This window comes from Hypomesus nipponensis, chromosome 5 (assembly GCF_054491055.1).
Source record: "Hypomesus nipponensis isolate SF chromosome 5, ASM5449105v1, whole genome shotgun sequence".
In the NCBI taxonomy this organism is placed as follows: Eukaryota; Metazoa; Chordata; class Actinopteri; order Osmeriformes; family Osmeridae; genus Hypomesus; species Hypomesus nipponensis.
Genome location: NC_140365.1, coordinates 2,888,643 through 2,908,052, shown reverse-complemented (window position 1 = coordinate 2,908,052; position 19,410 = coordinate 2,888,643). Strand labels below are relative to the sequence as shown.

Below are 19,410 nucleotides of genomic sequence, written 5' to 3'. Positions count from 1 at the left end.
GATTAATATCACAATACCGTTTGTTGTCACCATCAACATCCAAACGAGCTTTCCGAGACAATAGTCCTTTAGCATCAAGTCCCAGATCCTTGGCTATATTTCCTATTACCGACCCGCGTTTCATCTCCTCAGGAATAGAATAGGTCACATCTCCATAGCTGCTGCGCAAGAGCAGAAGAAACAAAGCCAGCCAAAACATCGGTGCAGAGACAGAGAGCCCCAGGTATTCAATTTTCCTGAACGATATTGACAATTCCTGCATGTTATGATTCAATACGGTTTCATCCAGGCAAAAACATGCACTCTCTCTTGATGTCTAAATGACAAAAACACCACGGTCCTTTATCACGACGTTCACGAAGTCTGCGCCCATAAGTGGGTGGAGAAAATCGTGAAACATCACTTGCTGGTAGATAGCGACACTCTGTGTACTTTACTAAAACTGCATAAAAAACGTAAACCATTAATATAGTCACATTGTCAATGATAGTATATCTGTCAAAAAGCTTTAAAGCTTGCATTTTAACCGATATCAACTAGTCTGAAGTCTAATGCCAGCTTATTTTTGTATGAAAATTAAAACTTTCGTTGTCAAGTAATTTTTCATATGCATTTCTTCTGAGGGAAGAAATTAACAGTCAAAATATCAAAATTGTTGCTTACGTTATGATTGAGGAATTGGTTGCTATAGTATTACGTACGAAACAAGTCTATTTTTAGTCGAAGCCTTTTGACTATTCATAAATATATTTTTAAAGCCTTTTATAAACATTGTTCAGCACAGCGTCCTTTCAAGGCCAGTCCAGAGCTACGTTGCATTCACTCCTCTGACATAAACACAAAGGAGCTGTCCCTATGTTGAGGTGCTGAAACTGGAACGAGTTTCCTTAACAAACCTTCAGTGTAGTAGAACAGAACAGACAGCAGAACATCCCAGCTCATTTTATCCACCACAGACAGGATCTCCATGAAGGGCTCTTACCTCGTTAGATTCCCCTGCTGTGTTCAGTGTGGTGATACTTCCTTCCAGAAAATAATCTGGACTCTTTTTTAGTGTCATTTCGGCTGGCAGCGTGTTGTCGTTGTAAGATCTGACAAACTTGAAGTCACTGGTGCGTGAGCCCGTTGTCAGGTAAGCGTCATAATTGTAAGAACTCCGCAGTGTTCCTGTTCCATCCACCTCTGCATAGTTAGGAGGGAAATATGCACTGGGAATGGCCACAGCTCCATCAAACAACAGTCTAGGTTTCCTCCTGCGGCAAAACCTCACGGCCAGGATGAGAATGATGAAAGTCAGGAAAAAGGTGGAGACCGACACCAGAGCGATGATCAAGTAGGAAGTGAGTTTAGAGTCCTTCCCCTCGTAAGACATGTCTTTCAGCTCTGGAACCTCAGCCAGGTTATCTGATATCAGTAGGTAAACAGCACAGGTTGTAGACATAGAGGGCTGTCCGTTATCTTTCACTGATATCACAAGGTTCTGCTTCATACCGTCAGAATCAGAAATGTCCCGCTGGGCCCTGATCTCTCCACTGTGGAGACCGATAGTGAAAAGTCCCGGATCGGTGGATTTCACAATCTGATAGGAAAGCCAGGCGTTCTGGCCGGAGTCAGCATCCACTGCTATCACCTTGGAAACCAGGGACCCTGCCAGAGCAGCTTTGGGGACCATCTCAGTCATCAAGGAGTTCCCTGCTGGAGCAGGGTATAATATCTGGGGAGAGTTGTCATTCTCATCTGCTACAAAGACGCTCACAGTCACGTTACTGCTGAGTGGAGGAGAACCGTTGTCTCTGGCTACAACCTGGATCTTAAGGCTTCTAAACTGTTCATAATCAAATGCTCTCACAGCATGGATCACCCCCGTGTCTCCGTTAATGGATACATATGAAGACACGGGGACACCGTTGACCTCACTGGGCACTAGAGAATAGACCACTGTGCCGTTCTGTCTCCAGTCTGGGTCTCTGGCAGTAACAGAACATATGGAGGAGCCAGGCTTGTTATTTTCACTCACATAGGCGCTGTAAGATTGTTCTTCAAACACAGGAGGGTTGTCATTGACGTCAGAGACAGATAAATGAATAGTCTTTGAGGAGGATAAAGAAGGAGAGCCCTCGTCAGTAGCAGTGATAGTTATGTTATAATCTGATATCAGCTCACGGTCTAATTCACTGGTAGTTACTAAGGAATAGTAGTTTTTAATGGAGGGGTTTAGTTTGAAAGGAACATTCTGCTGGATGGAGCAGCGGACCTGTTTATTGACACCAGAGTCTTTATCCTGAACATTAATGATGCCCACCTCTGTGCCTGGTAACACATTCTCAGGGATGGGATTGGTCAGAGATTTAATAGAGATAGCTGGGGCATTATCATTAACATCTATTATATCAACCTTGACGTTAGCAAAAGAACTTAGCCCTGCGTTATCTTTGGCTTGTATACTGAATTCATAAACTGACTCTGTTTCAAAATCAATATCTCCTATTAATATTACTTCACCTGTTTTGGGATTTAGGGAAAATAATAGTGTGGAATCCTCTGAAATGGGACCAAATCCGTACGTCACTTCCCCGTTTGCCCCCTCATCTGCGTCAGTAGCAGACACAGTTGTTACAACGGAACCGATAGGGGAGTTTTCTGGGAAATTAATCTTGTAAACATTTTGACTAAACACGGGTTTGTTGTCGTTAGCGTCAAGCACGGTGACGTGTATAACTGCAGTAGCTGATTTCTGCGGAGTCCCTCCATCAATAGCAGTAAGTAGTAACGTCAAATCTTGCTGTTGTTCACGATCTAATTCTTTCTCTAAAACCAGTTCACTCTGTTTGCCACCTGCAGGATTAGTATGAACAGCTAAACTAAAGTGCTCGTTCTTCTGCAATGTGTAGCTTTGGACAGCGTTCAGGCCGATGTCTGCGTCATGTGCCTGATTTAGAGGATAGCGAGCGCCTTTTACTGCTGACTCTCTGATCTCAAATTTCACAACGTCTTCCACGAATCGTGGAGCATTATCATTGACATCTTGAACTTGCAAGACGATGTTATGTGACTCTAATGGGTTCTCCAAGATCATTTCATATTTTAGTGCACATGAAAGCCTCCTTCCGCAAAGCTTTTCTCGGTCTATTGTTTCAGCGACGATCAATTCACCCGTATTCAGATTAATATCACAATACCGTTTGCTTCCACCGTCAACATCCAAACGAGCTTTCCGAGACAACAGTCCTTTAGCATCAAGTCCCAGATCCTTGGCTATATTTCCTATCACCGACCCGCGATTCATTTCCTCAGGAACAGAATAGGTCACATCTCCATAGCTCCTGCGCAAGAGAAGAGGAAACAAAGCCAGCCAAAACATCGTTGCAGAGACAGAGCGGCCCAGGTACTGCATTCTCCAGAAAGATGTAGATAATTTCTCTAGTTATTGTTCTAATCCGGCTTCATGCAGGCAAACATATACACTCCACCTTGTCGTTTAAATGACAAAAATACAACTGTTCTTAATCACGACGTACACGAAGTCTGCGCCCATAAGTGGGTGGAGAGAAACGTGAAACATCACTTGCTGGTAGATAGCGACACTCTGTGTACTTGAATAAAACTGCAGAAACAGTGTGCACAATACCAGATGCACTGACTGTGTTCAGTGGTAAGTCTACCAAGATGAAAGCTGCGCAGAGACTGCAATTTATCTGAGATCAATGACTTTGAAGTCTAACGTTATGTTTATTATGGATACAAGTTTTGATCTGGGCTTCCATGTCAAGTACAGTTTCATTACTATGTACACTATATATGAAGCCAAATATAAAGATTTACCAACCCCTTAATGCAACGCGGTTTTTGTCAATGAATTAGTAACTAGTATTACTTACGAAACAAGCCTATTATTGAGCTGATTATTAATTCTTCCTTACTAATGTTGGAAAGTAGCTTAAAGCAGCAGACCCGCAGTGTTCATTAATGCCTCTATTGAAGACGAGCACAGAGCCATGTTATGTTCAAAAAGCTGACAGAAACACAAGGAAGCTGTCCGTTTGCTGGGGTGCTGACACAGGCACTTTTCCGTAATTAAAGTAATAGAAGGCATGAGAGACAGCGACGGACAAGTTTTCGGTACGACAATTATGAAGCAAGTAGTTTTGTAGCCTATTGTCTATCTGCATTACAGTGAAAACGAAAATTATTATGTTTCTCAGACAGGAAATTCAGTTCTTACCTCGCTAGATTCTCCTGCTGTGTTCAGTGTGGTGATACTTCCTTCCAGAAAATGATCTGGACTCTTTTTTAGTGTAATTTCAGCTGGCAGCGTGTTGTCATTGTAAGATCTGACAAACTTGAAGTCACTGGTGCGTGAGCCCGTTGTCAGGTAAGCGTCATAATTGTAAGAACTCCGCAGCGTTCCTGTTCCATCCACGTCTGCATAGTTAGGAGGGAAATACGCGCTGGGAATGGCCACAGCTCCATCAAACAACAGTCTAGGTTTCCTCCTGCGGCAAAACCTCACGGCCAGGATGAGAATGATGAAAGTCAGGAAAAAGGTGGAGACAGACACCAGAGCGATGATCAAGTAGGAAGTCAGTTTAGAATCCTTCCCCTCGTAAGACATGTCTTTCAGCTCTGGAACCTCAGCCAGGTTATCTGATATCAGTAGGTAAACAGCACAGGTTGTAGACATAGAGGCCTGTCCGTTATCTTTCACAGATATCACAAGGTTCTGCTTCATACCGTCAGAATCCGAAATGTCCCGCTGGGCCCTGATCTCTCCACTGTGGAGACCGATAGTGAAAAGTCCCGGATCAGTGGATTTCACAATCTGATAGGAAAGCCAGGCGTTCTGGCCAGAGTCAGCATCCACAGCTATCACCTTGGAAACCAGGGACCCTGCCAGAGCAGCTTTGGGGACCATCTCAGTCATCAAGGAGTTCCCTGCCGGAGCAGGGTATAATATCTGGGGAGAGTTGTCATTCTCATCTGCTACGAAGACGCTCACAGTCACGTTACTGCTGAGTGGAGGAGAACCGTTGTCTCTGGCTACAACCTGGACCTTGAAGCTCCTAAACTGTTCATAATCAAATGCTCTCACAGCATGGATCACCCCCGTGTCTCCGTTAATGGATACATATGAAGACACGGGGACACCGTTGACCTCACTGGGCACTAGAGAATAGACCACTGTGCCGTTCTGTCTCCAGTCTGGGTCTCTGGCAGTAACAGAACATATGGAGGAGCCAGGCTTGTTATTTTCACTCACAAAGGCGCTGTAGGATTGTTCTTCAAACACAGGAGGGTTATCATTGACGTCAGAGACAGACAGATGAATAGTCTTTGAGGAGGATAGAGGTGGAGAGCCCTCGTCAGTAGCAGTGATAGTTATGTTATAATCTGGTATCAGCTCACGGTCTAATTCACTGGTAGTTACTAAGGAATAGTAGTTTTTAATGGAGGGGTTTAGTTTGAAAGGAACATTCTGCTGGATGGAGCAGCGGACCTGTTTATTGACTCCAGAGTCTTTATCCTGAACATTAATGATGCCCACCTCTGTGCCAGGTAACACATTCTCAGGGATCGGATTGGTTAGAGATTTTAGAGAAATAACAGGGGCATTGTCATTTACATCAGTAATATCAATTTTAACGTTTGTAAAAGATGTGAGGCCTGCATTATCTTTGGCTTGAATACTGAATTCATACATTGACTCCTTTTCGAAATCCATCTGTCCAGCAATGCTTAGTTCACCCGTTTTGCTATTTAGAGCAAACAATTTCTTAGCATCGTCTGAAATGGGTCCAAATCCGTACGTCACTTCCCCGTTTGCCCCCTCATCTGCGTCTGTGGCAGACACCGTAATTACAACAGAATTTAGGGGAGAGTTTTCAGGCAAACTGACTTTATATTCAGTTTGACTAAATACAGGTTCATTATCGTTAGCATCGAGCACGGTGACGTGTATAACGACAGTGCCAGATCTTGGTGGAGTTCCACCGTCAACAGCCGCAAGTATGAACGTCACTTCATGCTCCAATTCACGATCTAATTCTTTCTCTAAAATAAGTTCACCGTGTTTTCCTCCTCTTGCATTAGTAAGAACGGACAAACTAAAATGATCGTTCCTTTGTAATGTGTAGCTCTGAACAGCATTGAGGCCTATATCTGCGTCGTGTGCCTGGTTTAAAACAAAGCGAGCACCTTTATCTGCTGACTCGTGTATTTCAAATTTGACAACGTCTTCACCAAATTGTGGAGCATTATCGTTTATATCTTGTATTTGCAAAACAATATTATGTGATTCTAAAGGTTTCTCCAATATAATTTCATATTTCAGGGAACAGGAGATTCTCCTGTCGCAAAGCTCCTCTCTATCAATTATTTCGGTGACGATCAGTTCCCCTGTGTTCAAATTAATATCACAATACCGCTTGTTGTCACCATCAACATCCAAACGAGCTTTCCGCGACAACAGTCCTTTAGCATCAAGTCCCAGATCCTTTGCTATATTTCCTATTAGCGACCCACGTTTCATCTCCTCAGGAATAGAATAGGTTACATCTCCATAGCTGCTGCGCAAGAGCAGAGAAAACAAAGCTAGCCATAACATCGGTGCAGAGACAGAGAAGCCCAGGTATTCCATTATCCAGAAAGATGTAGAAAATTGATCAAGTTATTTTTCTAATCCGGATTTATCCAGGCAAAAATATACAATCCACCTCGTCGTCCAAATGACAAAAACACCACTGATCTTAATCACGACGTACTCGAAGTCTGCGCCCATAAGTGGGTGGAGAGAAACGTGAAACATCACTTGCTGGTAGATAGCGACACTCTGTGTAATTTGCTAAAACTGCATAAAAACGTGATCGACTACCGCACTCACAGAAAGTGTTAGGTCTGACACTGAAAGTGTTGCATTAACTGCAGTCTAACCTAAATCAACTAATCAGAAGTCTAACATTAGATAAATTATTCATGCAAATGACTACTCTAATTCCAAGTAATTTTAAGGAGCATTTCTACCAAGGAAGATTCAAACAGTTAGGAACTCCGGATTGCAGACAGAGTTAGGATTGAGGAATTGGTTGCTAGAAACAAGGCTGATATTAAACGAAAAGGTATGACTTTTCAGCAATATGTTTTTTTTTCCCCCAATGACGGTTACAGACGTTATTTAGCAAAACCTGTGTTAACTAAAGTACCACATTGCATTCGTAACGTTGACAGAATCACAAATGAGCTGTCCCTATGTTGAGGTGCTGAAACCGGAACCCGTCATCGAAGAACAGAGCAGAAAGCAGTACATCCTATCCACCACATACAGGATCTCCATGAAGGGTTCTTACCTCGTTAGATTCCCCTGCTGTGTTCAGTGTGGTGATACGTCCTTCCAGAAAATGATCTGGACTCTTTTTTAGTGTCATTTCAGCTGGCAGCGTGTTGTCGTTGTAAGATCTGACAAACTTGAAGTCACTGGTGCGTGAGCCCGTTGTCAGGTAAGCGTCATAATTGTAAGAACTCCGCAGCGTTCCTGTTCCATCCACCTCTGCATAGTTAGGAGGGAAATACGCGCTGGGAATGGCCACAGCTCCATCAAACAACAGTCTAGGTTTCCTCCTGCGGCAAAACCTCACAGCCAGGATGAGAATGATGAAAGTCAGGAAAAAGGTGGAGACGGACACCAGAGCGATGATTAAGTAGGAAGTTAGTTTAGAGTCCTTCCCCTCGTAAGACATGTCTTTCAGCTCTGGAACCTCAGCCAGGTTATCTGATATCAGTAGGTAAACAGCACAGGTTGTAGACATAGAGGGCTGTCCGTTATCTTTCACAGATATCACAAGGTTCTGCTTCATACCGTCAGAGTCAGAAATGTCCCGGTGGGCCCTGATCTCTCCACTGTGGAGACCGATAGTGAAAAGTCCCGGATCGGTGGATTTCACAATCTGATATGAAAGCCAGGCGTTCTGGCCAGAGTCAGCATCCACAGCTATCACCTTGGAAACCAGGGACCCTGCCAGAGCAGCTTTGGGGACCATCTCAGTCATCAAGGAGTTCCCTGCCGGAGCAGGGTATAATATCTGGGGAGAGTTGTCATTCTCATCTGCTACGAAGACGCTCACAGTCACGTTACTGCTGAGTGGAGGAGAACCGTTGTCTCTGGCTACAACCTGGACCTTGAAGCTCCTAAACTGTTCATAATCAAATGCTCTCACAGCATGGATCGCCCCCGTGTCTCCGTTAATGGATACATATGAAGACACGGGGACACCGTTGACCTCACTGGGCACTAGAGAATAGACCACTGTGCCGTTCTGTCTCCAGTCTGGGTCTCTGGCAGTAACAGAACATATGGAGGAGCCAGGCTTGTTATTTTCACTCACATAGGCGCTGTAAGATTGTTCTTCAAACACAGGAGGGTTGTCATTGACGTCAGAGACAGATAAATGAATAGTCTTTGAGGAGGATAAAGGTGGAGAGCCCTCGTCAGTAGCAGTAATAGTTATGTTATAATCTGATATCAGCTCACGGTCTAATTCACTGGTAGTTACTAAGGAATAGTAGTTTTTAATGGAGGGGTTTAGTTTGAAAGGAACATTCTGCTGGATGGAGCAGCGGACCTGCTTATTGACACCAGAGTCTTTATCCTGAACATTAATGATGCCCACCTCTGTGCCTGGCAACACATTCTCAGGGATGAGATTGGTCATAGATTTTAAAGAGATAACTGGAGCATTGTCATTTACATCTGTTATTTCAACCTTAATTTTAGATAAAGAACTTAAGCCTGAGTTATCTTTGGCTTGTATACTGAATTCATAAAATGACTCAGTTTCAGAATCTACATCTGCAATCACGATGACTTCGCCTGTTTTGGAATTAAGGGAAAATAATTGCTTTGCATCGTCTGTGATTGGACCAAATCCATACGTCACTTCCCCGTTTGCCCCCTCATCTGCGTCTGTAGCAGACACAGTAATTAAAACAGAGCCTATAGGGCAGTTTTCAGGCAAATTCACTTCGTACACATTCTGACTAAAAATAGGTGTATTATCGTTAGCATCAAGCACGGTGACATGAATAACTACAGTACCGGATCTCTGCGGTGTCCCTCCGTCAACAGCAGTTAGTTGTAACGACACTTCTTGTTCAACCTCACGATCTAATTCTTTCTCTAGAACCAGTTGACTCTGTTTTTCTCCGCCTATATTACTACGAACAGCTAAACTAAAGTGTTCGTTCCTTTGTAATATGTAGCTCTGGACAGCATTCAGACCAATGTCTGCGTCATGTGCCTGATTTAGAGGAAATATGGCGCCTTTGACTGCCGACTCTCTGATCTCAAATTTGACAACGTCTTCCCCAAATTTTGGAGCATTATCATTGACATCTTGTATTTGCAAGACGATGTTATGTGATTCCAACGGGTTCTCTAAGATGATTTCGTATTTTAACGTGCATGAAAGCCTCGTGCCGCAAAGCTTTTCTCTGTCTATTATTTCAGCGACAATCAATTCACCCGTGTTCAGATTAATATCACTATACAGTTTACTTCTACCATCAACATCCAAACGAGCTTTACGAGACAATAGTCCTTTAGCATCAAGTCCGAGATCCTTGGCTATATTTCCTATTACCGACCCGCGTTTCATCTCCTCAGGAATAGAATAGGTCAAATCTCCATAGCTGCTGCGCAAGAGCAGAGGAAACAAAGCCAGCCAAAACATCGGTGCAGAGACAGAGAGCCCCAGGTATTCCATTTTCCAGAACGATATTGACATTTCCTGCATGTTATGCTTTAATACGGGTGTATCCAGGCAAAAACATGCACTCTCTCTTGACGTCTAAATGACAAAAACACCACTGTTCTTTATCACGACGTTCACGAAGTCTGCGCCCATAAGTGGGTGGAGAAAATCGTGAAACATCACTTGCTGGTAGATAGCGACACTCTGTGTACTTTACTAAAACTGCATAAAAAACGTAAACCAATACTGCAGTCACATACTGAATGATAGTAGATCTGTCAAAAGGCTGAAAGCTTGCATTTTAACCGACAACAACTAGTCTGAAGTCTAACGCCAACTTATTATTGTATGAAAATTAAAGTTTTCGTTGTCAAGTAATTTGTCAAATGCATTTCTCCTTAGGGAAGAAATTAATAGTCAAAATATCTAAATTGCTGCTTACGTTATGATTGCGGAATTGGTTGCTAGTATTACGTAGGAAACAAGTCTATTTTTAGTCGAAGCCTTTTGACTATTTATAAATATATTTTTAATGACTTTTACAAACATTTTTCAGCACAGCCTCCTTTCAAGGCCAGTACAGAGCTACGTTGCATTCACTCCTCTAACATAAACACAAAGGAGCTGTCCCTATTTTGAGGTGCTGAAACCGGAACGCGTCTCTTTAACAAACCTTCAGTGTAGTGCAGTGTTTCTAAACCCTGTCCTCAGGGACCCCTGTCCTGCTTGTTTGAGATGTTTCCCAGCTCCAACACACCTGATTCAAATGCACGTTTGTTACCAGGCTTCTACAGAGCTAGATAACGACCCTTTTATTTGAATCAAGTGTGTTGGAGCAGGGAAACATCTAAAACATGCAGGACAGGGGGTCCCTGAGGACAGGGTTCAGAACCACTGGAGTAGTAGAACAGAACAGACAGCGGAATATCCCAGCTCATTTTATCCACCACAGACAAGAACTCCATGAAAGTTTCTTACCTCGTTAGATTCTCCTGCTGTGTTCAGTGCGGTGATACTTCCTTCCAGAAAATGATCTGGACTCTTTTTTAGTGTCATTTCAGCTGGCAGCGTGTTGTCGTTGTACGATCTGACAAACTTGAAGTCACTGGTGCGTGAGCCCGTTGTCAGGTAAGCGTCATAATTGTAAGAACTCCGCAGCGTTCCTGTTCCATCCACCTCTGCATAGTTAGGAGGGAAATACGCGCTGGGAATGGCCACAGCTCCATCAAACAACAGTTTAGGTTTCCTCCTGCGGCAAAACCTCACGGCTAGGATGAGAATGATGAAAGTCAGGAAAAAGGTGGAGACGGACACCAGAGCGATGATCAAGTAGGAAGTCAGTTTAGAATCCTTCCCCTCGTAAGACATGTCTTTCAGTTCTGGAACCTCAGCCAGGTTATCTGATATCAGTAGGTAAACAGCACAGGTTGTAGACATAGAGGGCTGTCCGTTATCTTTCACAGATATAATAAGGTTCTGCTTCATACCGTCAGAATCAGAAATGTCCCGCTGGGCCCTGATCTCTCCATTGTGGAGACCGATAATGAAAAGTCCAGGATCCGTGGATTTCACAATCTGATAGGAAAGCCAGGCGTTCTGCCCAGAGTCGGCATCCACAGCTATCACCTTGGAAACCAGGGACCCTGCCAGAGCAGCTTTGGGGACCATCTCAGTCATTAAGGAGTTCCCTGCTGGAGCAGGGTATAATATCTGGGGAGAGTTGTCATTCTCATCTGCTACAAAGACGCTCACAGTCACGTTACTGCTGAGTGGAGGAGAACCGTTGTCTCTGGCTACAACCTGGATCTTGAAGCTCCTAAACTGTTCATAATCAAATGCTCTCACAGCATGGATCACCCCCGTGTCTCCGTTAATGGATACATATGAAGACACGGGGACACCGTTGACCTCACTGGGCACTAGAGAATAGACCACTGTGCCGTTCTGTCTCCAGTCTGGGTCTCTGGCAGTAACAGAACATATGGAGGAGCCAGGCTTGTTATTTTCACTCACATAGGCGCTGTAGGATTGTTCCTCAAAGACAGGAGGGTTATCATTGACGTCAGAGACAGATAAATGAATAGTCTTTGAGGAGGATAAAGGTGGAGAGCCCTCGTCAGTAGCAGTGATAGTAATGTTATAATCTGATATCAGCTCACGGTCTAATTCACTGGTAATTACTAAGGAATAGTAGTTTTTAATGGAGGGGTTTAGTTTGAAAGGAACATTCTGCTGGATGGAGAAGCGGACCTGTTTATTGACACCAGAGTCTTTATCCTGAACATTAATGATGCCCACCTCTGTGCCTGGCAACACATTCTCAGGGATGGGATTACTGAGAGATTTAAGAGAGATGGCTGGTGAATTGTCATTTACATCTGTAATATCAACCTTGATGTTGGCAAAAGAATTCAGCCCAGAACTATCTTTGGCTTGGACACTGAATTCATGAAATGATTCTGTTTCGAAATCAATCTCTCCTATTACGGTGACTTCACCAGTTTTGTGATTAAGGGAAAATAATTGGGAGGCATCTTCTGAAATGTGACCAAATCCGTACGTCACTTCCCCATTAACCCCCTCATCTGCGTCTGTAGCAAACACAGTAATGACAACGGAACCTATAGGGGAGTTTTCAGGCAGACTAACCTTGTAAACGTTCTCACTAAATATAGGTTTATTATCGTTAGCATCAAGCACGGTGACTTGTATAACTACAGTACCGGATTTCTGCGGAGTCCCTCCGTCAACGGCATTAAGTAGTAACGTCACCTCCTGTTCTACCTCACGATCTAATTCTTTCTCTAAAACCAGTTCACTCTGTTTTCCACCGGCAGGATTATTATGAACAGCTAAACTAAAGTGCTCATTCCTCTGCAATGTGTAGCTTTGTACAGCGTTCAGGCCGATATCTGCGTCATGTGCTTGATTTAGAGAAAAGCGAGCACCTTTTACTGCTGACTCTTGAATCTCGAATTTGACAACGTCTTCCCCAAATTTTGGAGCGTTATCATTAACATCTTGTATTTGCAAAAGGATGTTATGTGACTCTAATGGATTTTCCAAGATAATTTCATATTTTAGTGCACATGAAAGCCTCCTTCCGCAAAGCTTCTCTCTGTCGATAACTTCAGCGACAATCAATTCACCCGAGTTCAGATTAATATCACAATACCGTGTGCTTCGACCGTCAACATCCAAGCGTGCTTTCCGAGACAATAGTCCTTTAGCATCAAGTCCGAGATCCTTGGCTATATTTCCTATCACCGACCCGCGTTTCATCTCCTCAGGAATAGAATAGGTCACATCTCCATAGCTGCTGCGCAAGAACAGAGGAAACAAAGCCAGCCAAAACATCGTTGCAGAGACAGAGATACCCAGGTATTCCATTCTCAAGAACGATTTAGATAATTCCTGAATATGATCCTCTTATACAGGTTTATCCAGGCAAAAATAAACACACTATCTCGACGTCTAAATCACAAAAACACCACTGCCTTTATCACGACGTACACGACGTCTGCTCCCATAAGTGGGTGGAGAGAAACGTGAAACATCACTTAGCCTACTGGTAGATAGCGACACTCTGTGTACTTTACTAAAACTGCAGAAATCTGCGTGCAAAACTCACACACTACATGCTAAGAAGTACCAGCGCCACGTTGAAAGTGCCTCGCATGTCTTACTTGTATTTTAAACGCAAGTCATTAAACGAGTTAATTGATTTAACTCTTAATTAAAAATCACTACAAAACGCTATAAATAACGCAGACACACTTCAGGACTTTCTCTTGTTCAAAGAAGCATCACAATGTTCACTGGGATGAGAGATACACAGGAGCTGTCCAAAAGCCATGGTTCTGAAACTGGCATGAATCTCAAAAGACAATATGAAGACGATTGTATAGAACAGCGTCTGACTATAGCATTTGAACAACAACGAGACACACTAACATTTACACAAACTGTGCAGCTGCATCCCTGCTAATTTTATTTACCACAGACAGGATCTCCATGGAGGGTTCTTACCTCGTTAGATTCTCCTGCCGTGTTCAGTGTGGTGATACTTCCTTCCAGAAAATGATCTGGACTCTTTTTTAGTGTCATTTCAGCTGGTAGCGTGTTGTCGTTGTAAGATCTGACAAACTTGAAGTCACTGGTGCGTGAGCCCGTTGTCAGGTAAGCGTCATAATTGTAAGAACTCCGCAGCGTTCCTGTTCCATCCACCTCTGCATAGTTAGGAGGGAAATACGCGCTGGGAATGGCCACAGCTCCATCAAACAACAGTCTAGGTTTCCTCCTGCGGCAAAACCTCACGGCCAGAATGAGAATGATGAAAGTCAGGAAAAAGGTGGAGACGGACACCAGAGCGATGATCAAGTAGGAAGTCAGTTTAGAATCCTTCCCCTCGTAAGACATGTCTTTCAGCTCTGGAACCTCAGCCAGGTTATCTGATATCAGTAGGTAAACAGCACAGGTTGTAGACATAGAGGGCTGTCCGTTATCTTTCACAGATATCACAAGGTTCTGCTTCATACCGTCAGAATCAGAAATGTCCCGCTGGGCCCTGATCTCTCCACTGTGGAGACCGATAGTGAAAAGTCCGGGATCGGTGGATTTCACAATCTGATAGGAAAGCCAGGCGTTCTGGCCAGAGTCAGCATCCACAGCAATCACCTTGGAAACCAGGGACCCTGCCAGAGCAGCTTTGGGTACTATCTCAGTCATCAAGGAGTTCCCTGCTGGAGCAGGGTATAATATCTGGGGAGAGTTGTCATTCTCATCTGCTACAAAGACACTCACAGTCACGTTACTGCTGAGTGGAGGAGAACCGTTGTCTCTGGCTACAACCTGGACCTTGAAGCTCCTAAACTGTTCATAATCAAATGCTCTCACAGCATGGATCACCCCTGTGTCTCCGTTAATGGATACATATGAAGACACGGGGACACCGTTGACCTCACTGGGCACTAGAGAATAGACCACTGTGCCGTTCTGTCTCCAGTCTGGGTCTCTGGCCGTAACAGAACATATGGAGGAGCCAGGCTTGTTATTTTCACTCACATAGGCGCTGTAGGATTGTTCTTCAAACACAGGATGGTTGTCATTGACGTCAGAGACGGATAGATGAATAGTCTTTGAGGAGGATAAAGGTGGAGACCCCTCGTCATTAGCAGTGATAGTTATGTTATAATCTGATATAAGTTCACGGTCTAATTCACTGGTAGTTACTAAGGAATAGTAGTTTTTAATGGAAGGGTTTAGTTTGAAAGGAACATTCTGCTGGATGGAGCAGCGGACCTGTTTATTGACTCCAGAGTCTTTATCCTGAACATTAATGATGCCCACCTCTGTGCCTGGTAACACATTCTCAGGGATGGGATTAGTCTTAGATTTTATAGATACAACTGGGGCATTATCATTAACATCAGTTACTTCAACCTTTACATTAGCGAAAGAACTCTGTCCTGAGTTATCTTTGGCTTGGACAGTGAATTCATAAATTGACTCTTTTTCGAAATCAATATCGTCAACAATGCTAATTTCACCTCTTTTTGGATCAAGGGAAAATAATTTCTTTACATCTTCTGCAACCGGACCAAATCCATACGTCACTTCCCCGTTTGCCCCCTCATCTGCGTCTGTAGCATACACATTAATTACAACAGAACCGACAGGGGAGTTTTCAAGCATATTAACCTTGTACACATTTTGACTAAATACTGGTTTGTTATCGTTAGCATCAAGCACGGTGACGTGTATAACTACAGTACCGGATCTCTGCGGAGTCCCTCCGTCAACAGCAGTAAGTAGTAACGTCACTTCTTGCTGTTGTTCACGATCTAATTCTTTCTCTAAAACTAGTTCACTCTGTTTTCCACCGCCATTATTGGTGTTAACAGCCAAATTAAAGTGATCATTCCTTTGTAAAGAGTAGCCCTGAACAGCATTCAATCCTATGTCTGCGTCATGTGCCTGATTTAAAGCAAATCGTGCGCCTTTGACTGCTAGCTCGTGGATCTCAAATTTCACAATGTCCTCTCCAAATTGTGGAGCGTTATCGTTTATATCTTGAATTTGCAAAACAACGTTTCGTGACTCTAAAGGATTTTCTAATATGATTTCATATTTCAGAGAACAAGAAAGCCTTCTGCCGCAAAGCTGTTCTCTGTCTATAATTTCAGCGACAACCAAATCTCCCGTGTTCAGATTAACATCACAATACCGTTTGTTATCACCATCAATATCCAGGCGTGCTTTCCGAGACAACAGTCCTTTAGCATCAAGTCCCAGATCCTTGGCTATATTTCCTATTATCGAACCGCGTTTCATCTCCTCAGGAATGGAATAGGTCACATCTCCATAGCTGCTGCGCAAGAGCAGAGGAAACAAAGACAGCCAAAACATCGGTGCAGATACAGAGAGGCTCAGGTATTCCATTGTCAGGAAAGATGTACAGTTTCTGAGTATGACCCTCCTATAAACGTTTATCCAGACAAAAATACACACTCTATCTCGACTTATGAACGACAAAAACACCACTGTTCTTTATCACGACATACACGACGTCTGCGCCCATAAGTGGGAGGAGAGAAACGTGAAACATCACTTGCTGGTAGATAGCGACACTCTGTGTACTTTACTAAAACTGCAGAAATCAGTTTGCACCATACCACTCTCAATTACTTAATGTTCAGTGGTAAGTCTTCCAGGATGAAAGCTGTGCAATTCTGCAATGTATCTGAGATAAACGACTTTGAAGTCTAACGTTGTTTAGTATGGATGCAAATTTATATCTTGGCTTCTATGTCATGTAATATTCCACAAGTAGGCCTAATCAAAATATAAACATTTTCAACTTTGAATTGCAACTCGGTTGTGGGCGTTGAATTAGTAGCTAGTACGACATACGAAAGGAGCCTATTATTAAGATCATTAGTGAGACTTTCCATGAACAATGTGTGAAAAAACTCTTAGAACAGCAGACACGCTGTGTTCAGTGAATTCTCTATTCAAGACAAGCAAAGTGCCATGCTGCCTTAAAATAGCTGACAGAAACATAAGGGAGCTGTCCGTTTGCTGTGGTGCTGACACAGGCTCGTTTCTGCGATTGAAGTAACAAAAGTCATGTGAGACAGCGACCGACAAATGTATTCGGTATTGTTACAATCCGTCCCCAGATGTCAGCTGCCTTCGGAAAATCACGAAGCAGGTCGTTATATATCGCCTATCTGCATTACATTGAAGATGAAAAATATTATTTTTCTCACTCATTAAATTCAGTTCTTACCTCGCTAGATTCTCCTGCTGTGTTCAGTGTGGTGATACTTCCTTCCAGAAAATGATCTGGACTCTTTTTTAGTGTCATTTCAGCTGGTAGCGTGTTGTCGTTGTAAGATCTGACAAACTTGAAGTCACTGGTGCGTGAGCCCGTTGTCAGGTAGGCGTCATAATTGTAAGAACTACGCAGCGTTCCTGTTCCATCCACCTCTGCATAGTTAGGAGGGAAATATGCGCTGGGAATGGCCACAGCTCCATCAAACAACAGTCTAGGTTTCTTCCTGCGGCAAAACCTCACGGCCAAGATGAGAATGATGAAAGTCAGGAAAAAGGTGGAGACGGACACCAGAGCGATAATCAAGTAGGAAGTTAGTTTAGAATCCTTCCCCTCGTAAGACATGTCTTTCAGCTCTGGAACCTCAGCCAGGTTGTCGGATATCAGTAGATAAACAGCACAGGTTGTAGACATAAAAGGTTGTCCGTTATCTTTCACAGATATCACAAGGTTCTGCTTCATACCGTCAGAATCAGAAATGTCCCGCTGGGCCCTGATCTCTCCACTGTGGAGACCGATAGTAAAAAGTCCCGGATCGGTGGATTTTACAATCTGATAGGAAAGCCAGGCGTTCTGGCCAGAGTCAGCATCCACAGCTATCACCTTGGAAACCAGGGACCCTGCCAGAACAGCTTTGGGGACCATCTCCGTCATCAAGGAGTTCCCTGCTGGAGCAGGGTATAATATCTGGGGAGAGTTGTCATTCTCATCTGCTACAAAGACGCTCACAGTCACGTTACTGCTGAGTGGAGGAGAACCGTTGTCTCTGGCTACAACCTGGACCTTGAAGCTCCTAAACTGTTCATAATCAAATGCTCTCACAGCATGGATCACCCCCGTGTCTCCGTTAATGGTTACATATGAAGACACGGGGACACCGTTGACCTCACTGGGCACTAGAGAATAGACCACTGTGCCGTTCTGTCTCCAGTCTGGGTCTCTGGCAGTAACAGAACATATGGAGGAGCCAGGCTTGTTATTTTCACTCACATAGGCGCTGTAGGATTGTTCTTCAAACACAGGAGGGTTGTCATTGACGTCAGAGACAGACAGATGAATAGTCTTCGAGGAGGATAAAGGTGGAGAGCCCTCGTCAGTAGCAGTGATAGTTATGTTATAATCTGATATCAGCTCACGGTCTAATTCACTGGTAGTTACTAAGGAATAGTAGTTTTTAATGGAGGGGTTTAGTTTGAAAGGAACATTCTGCTGGATGGAGCAGCGGACCTGTTTATTGACACCAGAGTCTTTATCCTGAACATTAATGATGCCCACCTCTGTGCCTGGCAACACATTCTCAGGAATGGCATTGGTCAGAAATTTAATAGATATAACTGGGGCGTTATCATTTACATCTGCTATTTCAACCTTGACGTTTGAAATGGAACTTAGTCCTGAGTTATCTTTGGCTTGGATAATAAATTCATAAATGGACTCCCTTTCGAAATCGATATCTCCGATTATGCTTATTTCACCCGTTTTGGGATTAATGGAAAATAATTGTTTTGTATCGTCTGCAATGGGACCAAATCCGTACGTCACTTCACCGTTTGCCCCCTCATCTGCGTCTGTAGCAGACACAGTAATTACAACAGAACTGATAGGGGAGTTTTCAAGTAGATTAACCTTGTAGACGTTCTCACTAAATACAGGTTTATTATCGTTAGCATCAAGCACGGTGACGTGTATAACTACACTACCGGATCTCTGCGGAGTCCCTCCATCAACAGCAGTAAGTAGTAACGTCACCTCCTTCTCTACCTCACGATCTAATTCTTTTTCCAAAACCAGTTCACTCTGTTTTCCACTTCCAGCATTAGTGTTAACAGCTAAACTAAAGTGTTCATTCCTTTGCAATATGTAGCTCTGAACAGCGTTCAGGCCTATGTCTGCGTCATGTGCTTGATTTAGAGGAAAGCGAGCGCCTTTGTCTGCTGACTCGTGGATCTCAAATTTGACAACGTCTTCCCCGAATTTCGGAGCATTATCATTGACATCTTGTATTTGCAAAACTATGTTATGTGATTCTAAAGGGTTCTCTAGGATCATTTCATATTTTAAGGTGCATGAAAGTCTCCTGCCGCAAAGCTTCTCTCTGTCGATCATTTCAGCGACGATCAATTCTCCAGTGTTCAGATCAACATCACAATACCGTTCGTTATCACCATCAACATCCAAGCGAGCTTTCCGAGAAAACAGTCCTTTAGCATCGAGTCCCAGATCCTTGGCTATATGTCCTATTACAGACCCGCGTTTCATCTCCTCAGGAAAAGAATAAGTCACATCTCCATAGCAGCTACGCAAGAGCAGAGGGAACAAAGCCAGCCAAAACAT

General features: G+C 43.5%; 2 protein-coding genes and 1 pseudogene across 2 annotated transcripts in view; all 3 read right to left on the bottom strand.

Moving 5' to 3' along the window:
- Nucleotides 1–13,372, bottom strand: part of LOC146287791 (protocadherin gamma-A11-like) — a 22,571-nt gene extending 9,199 nt beyond the window's left edge. Inside the window, exon 1 of the mRNA XM_084698822.1 lies at nt 10,719–13,372. Coding sequence (XP_084554948.1) covers nt 10,719–13,130 — 2,412 coding nt within the window. The 5' untranslated portion in view covers nt 13,131–13,372. The remainder of the gene's footprint in view (nt 1–10,718) is intronic.
- On the bottom strand, nt 7,302–9,825 carry LOC146287792 (protocadherin gamma-A11 pseudogene; annotated as a pseudogene).
- Nucleotides 13,203–19,410, bottom strand: LOC146287790 (protocadherin beta-15-like). Its single transcript, XM_084698720.1, has 3 exons — nt 17,032–19,410; nt 13,770–15,128; nt 13,203–13,214 (listed from the first exon to the last, which is right to left on the bottom strand). The coding sequence occupies exons 1-3, from the start codon at nt 19,408–19,410 to the stop codon at nt 13,203–13,205; spliced, it is 3,750 nt and encodes a 1,249-aa protein (XP_084554846.1).

Bases quoted from the DNA above. Each gene is read 5' to 3' on its own strand.
- LOC146287790 (XM_084698720.1), bottom strand. From the start codon at position 19,410: ATGTTTTGGCTGGCTTTGTTCCCTCTGCTCTTGCGTAGCTGCTATGGA. The intron at 15,129-17,031 runs GTAAGAACTGAA...ATAAAATCTAAG, and splicing joins CAGCAGGAGAATCTAGCGAG to ACTAATCCCATCCCTGAGAA.